The 14,015-nt window shown below is 44.4% G+C and overlaps 1 protein-coding gene across 1 annotated transcript in view; it reads right to left on the bottom strand.

Annotated features, from left to right (window-relative positions):
- Positions 1-938: 938 nt before the first annotated feature.
- MFSD4A (major facilitator superfamily domain containing 4A) overlaps positions 939-14,015 on the bottom strand; it is a 61,841-nt gene continuing 48,764 nt past the window's right edge. Inside the window, exons 4-10 of the mRNA XM_054979143.1 lie at positions 11,253-11,421; positions 8,373-8,488; positions 7,617-7,790; positions 5,215-5,362; positions 4,463-4,533; positions 3,641-3,761; positions 939-3,020 (exon numbers count right to left, since the gene is read on the bottom strand). Of these exons, the coding sequence (XP_054835118.1) occupies positions 2,956-3,020; positions 3,641-3,761; positions 4,463-4,533; positions 5,215-5,362; positions 7,617-7,790; positions 8,373-8,488; positions 11,253-11,421 (864 nt within the window). The 3' untranslated portion in view covers positions 939-2,955. The remainder of the gene's footprint in view (positions 3,021-3,640; positions 3,762-4,462; positions 4,534-5,214; positions 5,363-7,616; positions 7,791-8,372; positions 8,489-11,252; positions 11,422-14,015) is intronic.

Here is a 14,015-nt window from a genome sequence, read left to right as displayed (position 1 = left end):
TGGCAGTGCCAATATCTGGGTGTGCATGCACCAGTGCATTGCTTTAGGTAGCTGTGTCAGATTAAAGAGACACTACGTCTGCCCAGCATTTAAAAAAAAAATGGCGATAGAAACCACACGGGTGTGTGTGTGTCCCATTATTATTACTTTTTAGCTCGAAAAAGGCAGGCAGTGTGTGTGTGTGGGTTCAATTTTAGCAAAATAACTTGAGAGGGAAAAAGTTGAACCTGCTTCCATCATCATCATTGTCGTCATGATCATCATGATCATCATCAATACTAATTCCCAAGTACCTCTCCCATGTAGAAACCTTAACCTACACGTTAGAGGGTACCAAGAGAGATGTTTCTGCAACCTTGGCGGGGGGGGGGGACCTCAGAAAAACTAAACCGAGAAAACAAAACTGGGAGTTAACCCTTTCCCCACGAAGAAGTCCTTACCTGAGTTCTGCGCATTCAGAGACTTCAGTGAGCGACTGGACAAGCCCCACAGGAACTGCCTGGCAGCTGGGCACTCCAAACAACTCGGCTATGTTTGGCATGCCACCACTGCCAGAGGAGAGGGCCCAGCCCACCTGCTAGCTGGTGCTCCATCCTCCTGCAGGCCTTCCTGGGAGGCAGCAGCTAAGGGGCGGGGGGGGGGGGGCGGGGGAGGCATGGAAAAGTGGCTGAGGAGGGAACAAAGGTAGAGGGGAATGGGATTCCTCCTTCCTGCAACTTTCCTGCCGCCCCCATCTCATCATCTCTGCCCCCTCCATGACCACCATAGCTCTCAGTGTTGGCAGACCCAGCAAAACTCTGCCTGCTCCCACAGGGAACCCCGGGAGATTCCAGTCACAGAACTTGTAGCATCTCTCCCTCCTCACTCTGCCCTAGCTATTGTTATATTGCTTTTTTCATTTCCTGTAACACACTCAAAATGAATGATTGCAGCCAAGGTAATAAAGCATCAAATTTATTGTGAGATGTCTTTTCTGAAGGCATCAGTAAGTGCATCAGTTGGTTGCATTCCACTGTCAAGGTGCAGTACCTCAGTTTTGGATGTTGCTATGGCTATATATAGAAAGATATTCAAAGGTATTCAAAGCAGGAGATGTTCAGAAGTGATTTGCTATTGCCTGCCTCTGCACAGTGTCCCTGTCCCAGTCTTCCATTCAGATACTGACCAGGCCAACCCTGCTTAACTGAGAGCCAGTTTGGTGTCATGGTAAGAGCGGTGGGACTCTAATCTGGAGAACCGGGTTGGATTCCTCACTCCACTGACCCAAGGTCACCCAACTGGCTTCGTCACAGCTTCTCAGAGCTCTCTCAGCCCCACCCACTTCACAGGGTGATAAAATAACATACTTTGTAAACTGCTCTGAGTGGGCATGAAGTTGTCCTGAAGGGTGGTATATAAATCGGTTGTTGTTGTTACTAACTTCTGATATTTTGATGAGATGAGGCTACTTTTCACCATCTTGGTCAGAGCATGTTTTTGTATCTCTTTCAGATAGCTTTTTGCAAGTGAACTGATTTGGCTGCTTGGCAACCACATTTCATGTAAAAATTGTAGTCTATGGAGAGTTTAAACACACCCAAGTAAGTTGAATGCAGCTGTCACAGAGTCAGCAATAGTCAACTCATAAGCTGTTAAGAATATGTAACCTACTTAACAGCAGGTGCCTTGTTGCTTTCAGCAAAGATCTTCCTATGCCTGTATTTTTTGAAAGAACCCCATAAAACAGCAGATCTGTGGATAAAATAGGCAGTTACCTACTTGGGAGCTGTCTGCCTTCCCACTTATATAATTGTGTGTGTATGTATATATATAAGACATGAACACATACACTCTGTATTCAAGGAGGTTGTATTTCAAGGTTTGGGCCACACAGAAATCAAAGATGAGGGTGCATACCCATGCAACATAGCATTCTGTAAGTCAAATGGCAACAAAGGTTTGGTATCATGTACACTTTTGAAATGAGCAGGGTGACCAGCCTGTAGGGCACTTTTTCTGCTTTCGTGAAGTTGCTGGGTCCCATCTTAAGTCACTCCACAAAAGTTCATGCAACAAGAGCAATCACATTAATTAACATTCCCTGTATATACATATGTATATTAGGGGGCAGCATTTGCAACAAAGTCAGCTCCATTCTGCTCAAGTTCCGTCTTCAAGCTATCTCACCGCCACCTCTTCATAGCAGTCGTTAAAATTACTACTATTGTTTGACTACCTTCACTCTCGGCTGTTCAGTACCTTTCAAGTTCTGCTTCTGGAAGGCACCTCTTGTTATATTGCACATAATGGAAGAGACTTGATGTTTGGCTTCATGTACATCAGAACTTTCACCCAGTCCCAGTTGGGAAATTCTGGCAACCAAAGAAGGCTACAGCTATTGGGCTAATTTTAAGAGCGCAACCTATTTTGGTCCAACTGCTATACTTAAACCACTCTCCCACCTTGGGGGCCCTTCAGCCATGCTAAGGTAACAAAATCCCATACGGGGTTGTACAAAAGTTGCATATCACAATAGTGATATAGCAGCAGGGTTAGAGGATTTTGTAAAAAATTACTCTGCAGTAAACAGCTTGCAGGCTACCAAATTAGGACGGTTATAGAGAGAGAGACCTCCTAGTGAGAGTGTATATAAGGAGGGTGCCCCACAGCATGTAAAAAAGTGACAGCAGTACACTTGTTCACCACCTGCCTCTACACGTTTCTCTACCAAAGAAATTAGATTTCCATATCAAAATTTCAGCCCTTCTAGGATTCTGCAGCTTCAGTCCCTTGGTTTATGCTGCAAGGAGCCTTCCATGGTAATCATGAATGCTTCTTTGCTAGGAACAAGTTGGAAACAAAGAGTCTCATTGTAAAAAAAAAAAAAAAATTCAGGTAGTTTAACCAGGTGGTGAAAGCAAATCTTTCGTTCGTAGTGACACTGTGCTTGATCCAATTACAAATGTGATGCTTCCTTTAGCTCTGATAAAGTTCAGGCTCCCCTATGGGTGGTGGCGGCTTGTCAGGTGACAGATCCATATCTGCAAAAGAAAACTTCCCATAAAACCCATGAAAACCTCACTGGCGCTGATTATGGCGAAGGACATTAGAATACTTAATGCCTTCTACCTTATAAGTGATACATTGTGGGAAACCCTGAAATATACAAGGGACCATGAAACAATTTCATCACAGGCATAACAAAGCAATGCTGGAGATAGATTTGTCTGAAAGAAAGTGGATGTGATACTGCCTTCAGAACAAGAGTGATGCTTATCGTTTTTAAGAATAGATCAGCTGTTGACAGAAAAAGGTGTTAATTCTGGAACAGGAACAAAACTCCCAGTTTGCCTTCTAATTGAAAATATAGATAGCTAATATCCTGCTAATTTGAAAGTGTTCTTTCCCACACCTACTTTCCATTTCTATGATGTGTTTCATTTACAGTTGGAGGAGGAGGCCACAGAAAAGAAAGTAAACTCGTGTGTTCCTGCAAGAGAGTTGTGGGCCAGTCCAAGCAGGAAGACGGGACAGGAAGCAGCTGTAAAATAAACGCTTCCTTGTATTTTCATGGGGAGGTCTACCCACTTGCTCTGAGCTAACATATGCCCCACTCTTCCTTTCTTTCTGAAGTGCAAGGGTACAGGCTGGCTGTTCTTACCTGATTGGGGGTGAGGGTGCATCCTGTGGAAAAATAGAAGGAAGACGTAGAAAGTGAAGGCCAAGGCTCCAAAGATGGTTCCACAGACCAGGAAACTGTAACTGCCCTGATCGTGAATGATCTGTCACAAAGGAAAACATTGACTTTAGGTTGTTTAGAGACAGGTCCTGCATAACACCAACTAATAAGAGAGGTTCAGAGCCAGAGGAATAACAGTGCTTGACTGGAGTAGCCTTTGCCCCGGCAAGTGGTTGAGCCTGAGTGTCTAAACTCTACAGAAAACAGCAAACATAATCTGTTTCCCCAGGGATTTGGCCTTAACTGGAGGGAGTGAAACTCTGCTGGGGTGGTGGGGAGTTGGTGGTCGCTAGTTCAAGAAGGGAACTGTTCAGGTTCTGCTTGCAAGTGTGTCTAAATCATCTGATAAACGTGATTAAATGAAAGCTTCGCTTCACTTCCATTGAAAAGAAGCAAGATAGTGAAAACTAGACAATGGCATTCTCCAAAACAGAAAAACTTAAAATGCTACCCAATGGCCTGGGCTGACTCCATGACAGCTGCAGGTTTACAAATTCTACAATCGGAGGCTAGTAGGTTATGATATATTTGTCATAACAAATCCAATTACTGGTTGTCATTCATCTCGATCCATCTTCAAACCTAGCTCTCTAGAGTCTCCATAAGCAATGAGAAATATTTCCACAATTTACACATCTAGGGGAAATGTTCAGCATCCCTTTTGTAAGATGGTTGTGAAAATTAGTCTTGAGTGGCAGCACAAAGAGTGGAGGTGAGGAACACAAAACACTGGAGAGGACTTACCGATCCTACCAGCAACTGCAAAACCATCTCTCCAAGTCCTGCTCCCGTCACCAACACAGTGGTGGCACAGCCTAAAATGGAAAGGGTTACAAGCAAATAAAATGAAGACTAGGTAGCTATTGTAGAATGGGTGTATGTTCAGTTTCTCTGGCAAGCCGATCTTTAAAAACCTGTGTGGCTTCCTTCCCATTAGACTAAGTTTCTCCTGTCCAGGCTGTTGCTGGAGATGTGATGATAGCAACAGAACAGAGGACGACATTTAACAAGGAATGGTAGAAGCACAGGCTTCCATGTGCTAAGGATAAGATGTTTGCTCTTCTTTAGAGGTATTTCACACACTATCTGGTAGCGAATCTGGGCTTACTACTAAGTTTACTATAAATAGGAGTCCACAGCCAGTTGCTGCTCCCTGACAAATGTACCTTTCTATTGCATTCACAGATCTAGGTGTGCAGGTACATAATCTTTTTTGTGTACACCTTAAACACTTAAATATGTGAAATATTCTTCAGAGTCCTGTTTGTAAAGTACAAAAGAAACGTCACCTACCAAGGCTGCCAATTATGCTTTATAAGGAAGGCCGTTGCTTGGCCAGAGCTCAAGGAATAAGGCAGGCTGTCTGCCTAAAATCAGTCTCAAAACAAAATGAGTCAGTTCCTCTCGCTGGGCACTGGCAAGCCTTTCCTCTGCCTCAATTGTGGCTGTCAGTGCTATTCCAGATGGAAGAAAGCAGGCTTAGAAAGTTGGCTTACCTCTGTACTGAAGGATGTCTTCAGTGTAGGCCAGCACGCTGGGGAAAGTGCTGCTGAGGAACAAGCCCAGAGATGCTGTCCCCACAAACAAGAAAACCACACTGGAGGAAAAGATCAGGAGCAGGAAGAATGTGACAAGCACTCCAACCTGTGATAACAGACCGGGACAGGAGTGAGGGATCAACATGGAGTCAAGAAGTTGGGGACTTGACTCAAAAAGATGAACAGCAATTTTTAAAAAAGATAGACCCAGAAGATGGCTGAGGTGGGCCTTGCCTCTCAGCAACCCACTGCCCAGTGACTTGTAACTGAACAAAGTAAATGACTTCAGAGTATCCAGACTGCCCCACAAGAAGCATTGCGTATGAGATAAGAAAGCCTTCTTGGTGGGTGATCAGAAATTAATTTTAACTCTAATCATTTGATAACAGTAGCACATATGAATGCTCTTTGATTTACAGGCATGAAATCCAGATGGTACGTTAGATGCTCTGCTGGAGTATAAAAATTCCTCATGCCATTTCCCTGCATTCCAACGGAACATCTTGTTTTAAGTAAAGGCAAAGAGAGACAAACACCAAGAAGCAGCTCACAGTGCAGTAAATGCTCTTTGACCTCTCCAACACAGACATGTCTATAGCATCTCTGCACCAAAGGCCAGATAAACTAAAGCCACTCTGGTCTTCGGCAGCAGCACCAACAGAGCAGCTACGCAAAAGCACTCTGCTGCCTGGCTCACCTGCTCCAGCAATCTCCTCCCATCTCTCACAAGCAGCTGCAAGGCATTTTGTTCACATAGACACTTTCCTCCCTTTTCCTGTTGGGAACAAAGTGCCCTGCAGCTGTGTTTAGATAGGAGATGGTTGCACCTGGCGGTGGGCCAAAGATTATTTCTACCCATGAGTATTTTTTTTTCATCACTGGATACAACTGCACATCCCCACAACAGCACAGGGTGTGACTTTTAAACTGCCTTTAAAGGCAGGGATCCAGCATAAGTAGGACACTGGTGTTCCAGACCTGATGCATGAGAAGTCAAAATTGGCACTGATACTGTCAACGACTGTCCATGGCTGGCCACTGCTGGCAAGGAATGGCTGCAAACTGGATGCACCACACCCTTCAAAAAGGCCACATGGATTTTTCTCAAAACCTCAGTGTGCATTTCATTCAGGGAGAACTCTACTGCCTGATAAAATAGTACATGTTGGTTGGGCTCACTTCAAATGGTTTTATCTCTCAACTTGTCCCATACCTACCATTCACATGCACACACCTACAGGAGAGAAACGAGAGCAAGAAACAGAGCCAATAACATCTCATTCTCAAAAGTTGAGCAAAACTTTGACCGAGAGAAAAGTGACTGAAGAAATCTTATCTACATCTTGTTTTAAGCATGTGCAGAAAAGCACTTGCACATTAAACACAGGCCGTAAAAACAAAGTAACACTATGTGCATCATGGCAGAGTCTCACCCTACCATCTTAATAACGGCATAAATAAGAACCACTTCTCTGATGCTGGTCTGACTCCAGACAGGGCAGCAGCCAAAATGGAGGCCAGAGGCCAGTTTTAACATTCATTCCTGAGGGGGGAGAAAATAAGTGCCACAGCCTCACTGCCAGAAGAAGGGACCAGGTTCCTCTCCTGACAAGCAGAACAGGAAGGGGCAGGAATTTAGAATAAGTTCTGCTGGATCAGACCAAAGGTCCATCTAGTCCAGTATCCTATATCCCACAGCAGCCACGTAGCTGTCACAAGAACTGGTTCTGGAACTCATTTCTCTGCCACAAGGAGACACAATTGTTGAGATGTTTGCTCAGCCACTTCCTGCTATCTTGGCTTCTTGCAGTAATTGCAACAAGATGGTGGCAGCAGCTCCAGAGGATTCATTTGATGGGTTCTCTCATTAAGATGGATGCATGTGAGACAGCATTTAAATACCAGTAGTAAGCAGAGGTGTTGAAATACATGAACACTGCTGGGAACAGGCTCTCACTGACTAAGTGGGAGGACAGGGAACTGAAATTTATCCATGCTACAAACCCACACAGATTTTAAATATGGCCAGCTGTCAGAAAAAACCCTAAGGAACCATGAAAATGAAAAAGATTGAGGATGCCAAGACTATTTCATTAAGAGATCTTCACACCAAACTACAATTCTCAAGGTTCCTTGAAGGAAAGCTATGTCACAGTTTAAGCAATTTGTTTACACTACAAACATGTCCTCTGTCTTATTGCTAGGGCTTGTAGTGTGGTCTTGCTTCCAAAATCAGGAAGCCAATCACTGGTTGGCTCAATGCTGCTAGCTAGCCTGTGAGTGCAGCAGCCAATCAGCCTTCTTTGCAAAGTTCCTTATCTCAGCTGCCTTGGAAATACAGGAATAAGATTTGGCCGTACCACATTGATGAAAACCATAGTTGCTGGCTTCATTCTGTATGACACAGGGATGGAGATGAGCCTGCCCATTGTGATGAACCCCCAGAAGAGGCTGGGCAGATATCCAGCCATCTTATGTCCCACTGAGAGTGGTTCCTCCACAGCGTAGCTGTACACGAAACCTGAATACTCGCCCTGCAAGAGAGACAGACAATACTCAGCATTTTCACCACACGGACTGCTGTCTTTTACACTGTTAAGGATGGCCCCTTCCTCATGTTGTGTATGGCATCCTCCACAAAGCCCATGAGAACCTTACTGGATAAAGGTTTAGAGGGAGCTGTGGCGATCCTTAACTCAAGGGTCTTGGCCTCAGCATAATGTAAGGAAACACCGAAAATAAAGGCCACAAGGGCAATTGCACTTCCAGTTTTGGATTATCAGCCTAATAAGTAGGTGCAAATGTTAGTGCTTTGGGCTAGAAGGAGCTGACATGCAAAGGGAAGCGTAAAATATGGAAACAATGAACAGTCTGCACAATCTTGGCATGAATTCCATGAACATTTAGCATGAGGGATGTTACCAGTAAATACCTGTCAACTATTACTTGCTGGAAAAAGCAGGCAGCAAGTCTGTGGCTGAAATCTCCTCATTTGTTTTTTTGATTCATGAGTACTGTCGCTCAGGTGCATAGTTCAAGCACATCCAGCCCATTCTGTGGAGTTTACAGCAATGCAGCTGTCAGCCTGACACCAGTTCTCTGCCACTTATCCTTACCATAATCCCATCAGTCATGAAGAGGAGAAGGGCTCCAGTCACATGGACTGCAAAGTAAGAGCAAGGAACTCCTCTGAAGTTCTTGCTTTGGCAGCATCCAAAGAGGTCACCATGCCCTGAATAAAGAAAACAATACTATGCAAGTAAGCCTTGTCAAACTTCCTTGACTAGCCAGGATCACACATGCAAGAGTAATTTCTTTTAGAATAGGTTGTGGGGCATAGCAATATTATCTGTGCCTTTGAAGACATTCTGCAGGTCTTGTCTGGTGAGAAAAGGAAAGGTTGTTCACTGCTGCATTAAAATGAAGGCTGGAAAACCCAGCTACTGTCAAAGAGAGGACTCAGAACCTGCCATCAACTTCAACTCTACCACCAGACTGCATTATGACATCAGATTCTGGAGAAGAGAGAGACTTGACCAATGTTATATAAGAACACCAGTAAGCGAGTACAATGAAGTGAAAGGATCTGTGCTTCAGGAAGCTCAGGTGAGATCTGGAGCTTCAACTCCTTATTTCTCCACCCCGTGTGTGTATGAGATCACACACTTGTTTCCCTAGCTCCTAAGGCCAAACTAGACACGTAGGTTTTTAAGGAGTTGTGCTCCCCATAGTCATACAGCAACTGCAGGGAATGGCTGAGCACTTGCACACCTAACAGTGGACCTGAGCACTTGGAACAGGACCTGCCATTCCCCCAATTTCTGGTTCAGAAAGTTCACACAAATTTAGTCCAGGTATCAGGAGAGGAAGGGTGTTGCCTTATCGCTCTGCTTGTGGGCTTCTTGGTACTATTTAGATATATAGAAGAGCAACCAAAAAAGAACTCTACAAAAAAACTTCTGACAACCAACATGCCCATTTGCTTTCAGATAAGGGAATAGTAAGAGAGAGTCCAAAAACTCTGAGCACAAATTGTCTCAACACCTCCCCCTCCACCCCCAGTGGCTAGTATCGGCCATGGTAAACCTACACAGGTAAAATAACGCAGCTGTGTTTATAGATCAAGATTTAAATCAAGTTTAGGACTGGATTAACCAGACTATATTCCATGGAAAGTTTTTGTACAGAAGGGCTCTTGGGGGGGGCGGGGTTACAACACAGCATGGGATTTACAGGTCCTTCCACCATGTGGGATTTGCCAGCCATGCTGATGCCGTAATTTTCCTGGCTTGACACAAAGACCCCAGGAAAGCTGGCCTAGTTGCTGTATGAAGGGGAGGGGACTGAAACAGAGCTAAATGTGCCATAAACATATCTGACAGTGTGTGCCATACATATGTACTGTCTACCATTCTGAAAGCTGGTAAATGCTACAGCAAAACCATCAGATAAACAGAGATTTAAACACACACACAAGATTATTCTTTCAAGGTTCTGGTAACAACGCTCTTGGAACACACTAATAGGTTCTCATCTTCAAACCATTTCCATGGAAGATGATAATTAGGCTCCTTTTTCTCAAGGAAATTATTGCAACACAGGAAAACAGACTCATTAGGACTAGACATAGGCATGAACCAGAAAAAAACCAAACCATGGGGTTCGGGCCAGTTCGGGCCAGTTTGTGGTTCGTGGAAATCCCACGAACCACGAACTGGCACGGAACTGGCCCAGTTACGAACCAGTTCGTAGCTCGTGGGGTTTAAATGCTCCTTTCCGGCAGGGAAAGGGGCATGTAATCATTTAAAGGGCCCTTTCCTGCCACGTGCAAGGGGCAAGACCCTTTAAACTATCAGCTGGCAGGCAGGGGAATCCGCCCCGCCGCCTGCCAGTTGATAGTTTAAAGGGACCTGCTGCTTGCAAGTGGCAGGAAAAGTTTAAATGGCCATTTCCCCAGGGAAATGGCCATTTAAACTGGCCCTTTAATACGAACCAAACAAACCACTAGTCCAGTTCATGGAAGTTCATGGAAACCGAGCTGTTTTGTGGGTTTTTTTGGTTCATACTTAGGTTCATGCCCATCTCTAATTAGGACACCCAGTTTTCACTTTCTTGTCACTGATACAAACCATCTATGAAATGTCATTCTAAACTGGCAAAGGGTTCTATATGGATGGGCATGAAAAGCAATGCTGAATACAGTATAGCAGAGAAATTCACATAATACCTAAGTCCTGCTATGCTGCAAAATCATTGAAAACCAGCAAAGGAAGTGCCTACCAGATCAACCTACTTGGAATATTTGGGTTTCTTTACCCAAAGGAGGAGGGTTTTGGTAGGGCTGGATCTATAATGAGACAATCTGAGGTGGTCATCTTAGACAGTAGATTGGAGTGGGTGGCAAACCTCATCTCGCTGCCCTCCTTCAGGAAGTGCACATAACAGTTCCTGAACTCTCACAAAATTTTGTCTTCTTGCAAGACTTTGGCCACCATTTCTGTTTGCCATTTACCAAGGTGTCCAAAATAGTGGCTGATCTGTAGAGAGAGGAAGTAATCTTGTGACCGTTTGGGAAGTCCTATCAGGCATGCATAGCTTGCTGAACTGTGGGCAGTGACAAGGTAAAGAGAGTTATCTGCTGGAGGAAGGCTACTATCACCATAGTTACCCAAACATCAAACCATCAGTATGTTCTGGGAATAGATTTATAGCCACCAAGAGGAATGATACAGCTATTAGAGTTTTTGCATGATACTCAGGAAGCCTGTATTCAGTTCCTTGTTCTGCCACTGCTTTCCTGTGTGGCCTTGGACAACTTGTTTATCCATGTCTAGATTAAGGAACATTCTAGCATTCAGGGGTTCAAATCATACGACTCAACTCTTTTTTACAAACAAAATGAACTTGTGAGTCCAGTTGTAGTCCATTATAAAAACACAGCACCCTTTCTGGTTTTACTCCCATCTATACAGTTAAGTGAGTATGGCAGCTCTTACCTATTTCTGGCTGAATTTTGGGTGAGGAAGTAGAAGAATCATCTTTGTCAATGGCCCGTGTTTCCATTGCCAATTCATCGGCTGGCAGCAGAGGGGGGCTGCTCCTCTGACAGCAAGGCACCAGCCTCTCCTTGTAGAGCAGAAGGAACACCGCAAAGGGGACAGGGAGCTAAAAAACAAGCAGAAAAGGCAGGTCAGCCATGCGCCCGTTATGTTTGATGCCGGTCAGGTGGAGCTATCCTGTTAGCCTAAGAAAACTTTCATGAACAGCTGCCTCTTTGGCATGCTCTTTGTGATGTTTTCTGAAGCGTTTCTGTCACCCTAGTATAGTTTATTTACGTTCCTCACTTGTTTATGGTTTCAGTGGATTAAATGGGGGGTGCATACACCAGCAGTAGGTAAGATAGCATTTTTTCCCGCTCCGCCAGCAGGTGGCAGTTTAACACCACCAGTGATTTGCAGCATTGGCATCCGACTAAAAATGGCTTGTAGGCAGAATGCTATTGGCGGGGTACAAATTAAATGATAGCAATTGGTTCATGGGCCCACATCTGGACAGGAACTGCCTGCAATAAGACAGAACCCTTGAACCTTAAATGGAAGAGTGCCCGCCTCTAGATGGAGTCAGGAGAGCTCCTGGAATTACACGTGACTGCCAGATGACAAAGATCGTGGAAAAAATAGCTGCTTTGGAGGTTGGACATGGCATTGTATCCCACCTAGGTCCATCTCCAGGCTTCATTCCCAAAATTCCAGGAATTTCCCAACCCAGAGCTCACCCAAAACCCATCCCCAAAAGGCTGCTCACAACTGTGAGAAACAGCACCCTCTAGTGTTCTGCCATGGCTCCAGCCAATTTAGTCACTTAAAACTTGTCTCTTAAACGTAAGGTTCCTTTTTAAAAGTCCACTGGGATGACTCTTTTTGTAGTAGAAGTATATGAAAAGAATTCAATAATGTTAATTGAGGCTGTCTCCCTCCTCTCCTTCCTCCCCCCTTGGCTGCAAAAGCCAAGACATCCATAATTAACGCTGGTGGCTTCGTGTTTGTTTTCCCTCAGGTCTGAGTTAGCAGGAGTCGTAACTCCACATTTCCTGGCTTTTGTTGGCTCAAAGTATTCTTTCAACCTATGGAGCATTCTGTCCCTCTCCCCAACCCCTCCAGCTGAATTCATTTAAGAGGACTCCATTGTTCCCAGAACAATAGGGACAAGAACAGCCAGTTCGGACCCATGGCTTTTTTGCTAATAGAATCCTTCCGGAGGTCAGAAACACTTTGAGTGAATGACAAGTTTACCACAAAAAGAGAGCAGAACAACAGATTCATATTTCCCAGTCAGTACTGACGGTACAGAACTAAAATGGCTGGCACCTATACTTGCCCCATTTTCCTGTCAGTAAAAGGGGATAGTGACCTACCTTGGAGACTGAAAAATGATGGATGGTAAAGCATTATAAAACCACTGAAGTGCCATACAGAATATTAAGAATATGGGGATAATAATCTCTGAGCTAGAAATAAGGAAGATACCTGAATTACAGGAAACGTCAGTAAATAAGAATTCATTCATGTGGGAAGAGGGCATAGCTCAAGGTGGAGCTTCTGCTTTGCATGGTCCCAGTTTCAATACACAGCATCTCTGGTTAAAAAGACCAGGCAGTAGGTGATGTGAATGATTTCTGCCAGACAGCCTGGAGAGCTATTACCAGGTAGAGCAGATAATACTGACCTTGATAGACCCCTGGCCTGACATGGCATAAGGCAGCTCCATGTGACAGAATCCAAATTTATTGCTGTCTTTGAGCTCTCATCCTCCAAATGTGACTGTTAACAGTGCAAAACTTGTCTGACAAATGCAAGCTTCCTCCCCCTTCCCACCTTCCCTTTGGCCAAGCATAAACAAGAATGAATTAACGGACCAAAGGGGAACGGTGTGTCAGCTGACCCATAAACATTACTTTCATTTTCAAAGGCTGGCAATTTATTCTGGAATGACTGCAGTGTTTAGCTGAAATGGGTCAAAATGTTAGTTCAAAAGCTGGAAGTAGGCAGAGGTAGAGAGCAAGTTTGCTGAGGTTTTTGTTCAGTGATCTCCACTAAAAATAACCCCAAACCCATTGCAAAGGGATCCAGTACTGTGTCTTCAGATGTTACAGCACCTGCAGACACCAGCACACCCAAGATATGCTGCCACCATAATGTCCAAACAGAAAACTTGTGCAAGAAATATTTGCACACTTTGGATGCTGTTCCCAAGTTTGCCAATCTTTTCTGTACAATCTCCTCTTTGGCCAATGGAGCATCAATATATCTGAGGTCATGAGGTGTTTGGATATCCAGCTGGCTGTGCGCACTGCGCTCTCTGAAAGTGCTCTCAGTCAGAAAGTGACCCAAACATAACCTTCACAACTACTGAATGCTGAGTCTGCATGCTTCATTTTACCAATGGTGTTTTGAATACAATTAGCCTGCCGAATCCACTTTCTGAGCAGTGAACCTATGACTTTCAGAAGGCAGCTTGGGAATGAACAGTTTGCAATTTCCCTTTAAAGGTTCCAGTACTAGCCAATGGTCAGCAACAGGAAATCCAACTCAGAGCACTGTCCTGATCCACTTTGATCGTAAACTTACCTAAATAAGTCAGTTAACATAGTTTAGAAGTATAAACAATGCCCCAAATGCACTTACCTGACTAAGGATATATACAGTATGTCCGGGCCTAGACGTTGGCCACTGAGAGTACTTTTCCATAAAGACCTAATC

The sequence above is a fragment of the Eublepharis macularius genome, chromosome 5 (assembly GCF_028583425.1).
Source record: "Eublepharis macularius isolate TG4126 chromosome 5, MPM_Emac_v1.0, whole genome shotgun sequence".
NCBI classification, from domain to species: domain Eukaryota; kingdom Metazoa; phylum Chordata; class Lepidosauria; order Squamata; family Eublepharidae; genus Eublepharis; species Eublepharis macularius.
This window is presented reverse-complemented; position numbering and strand designations above follow the sequence as displayed.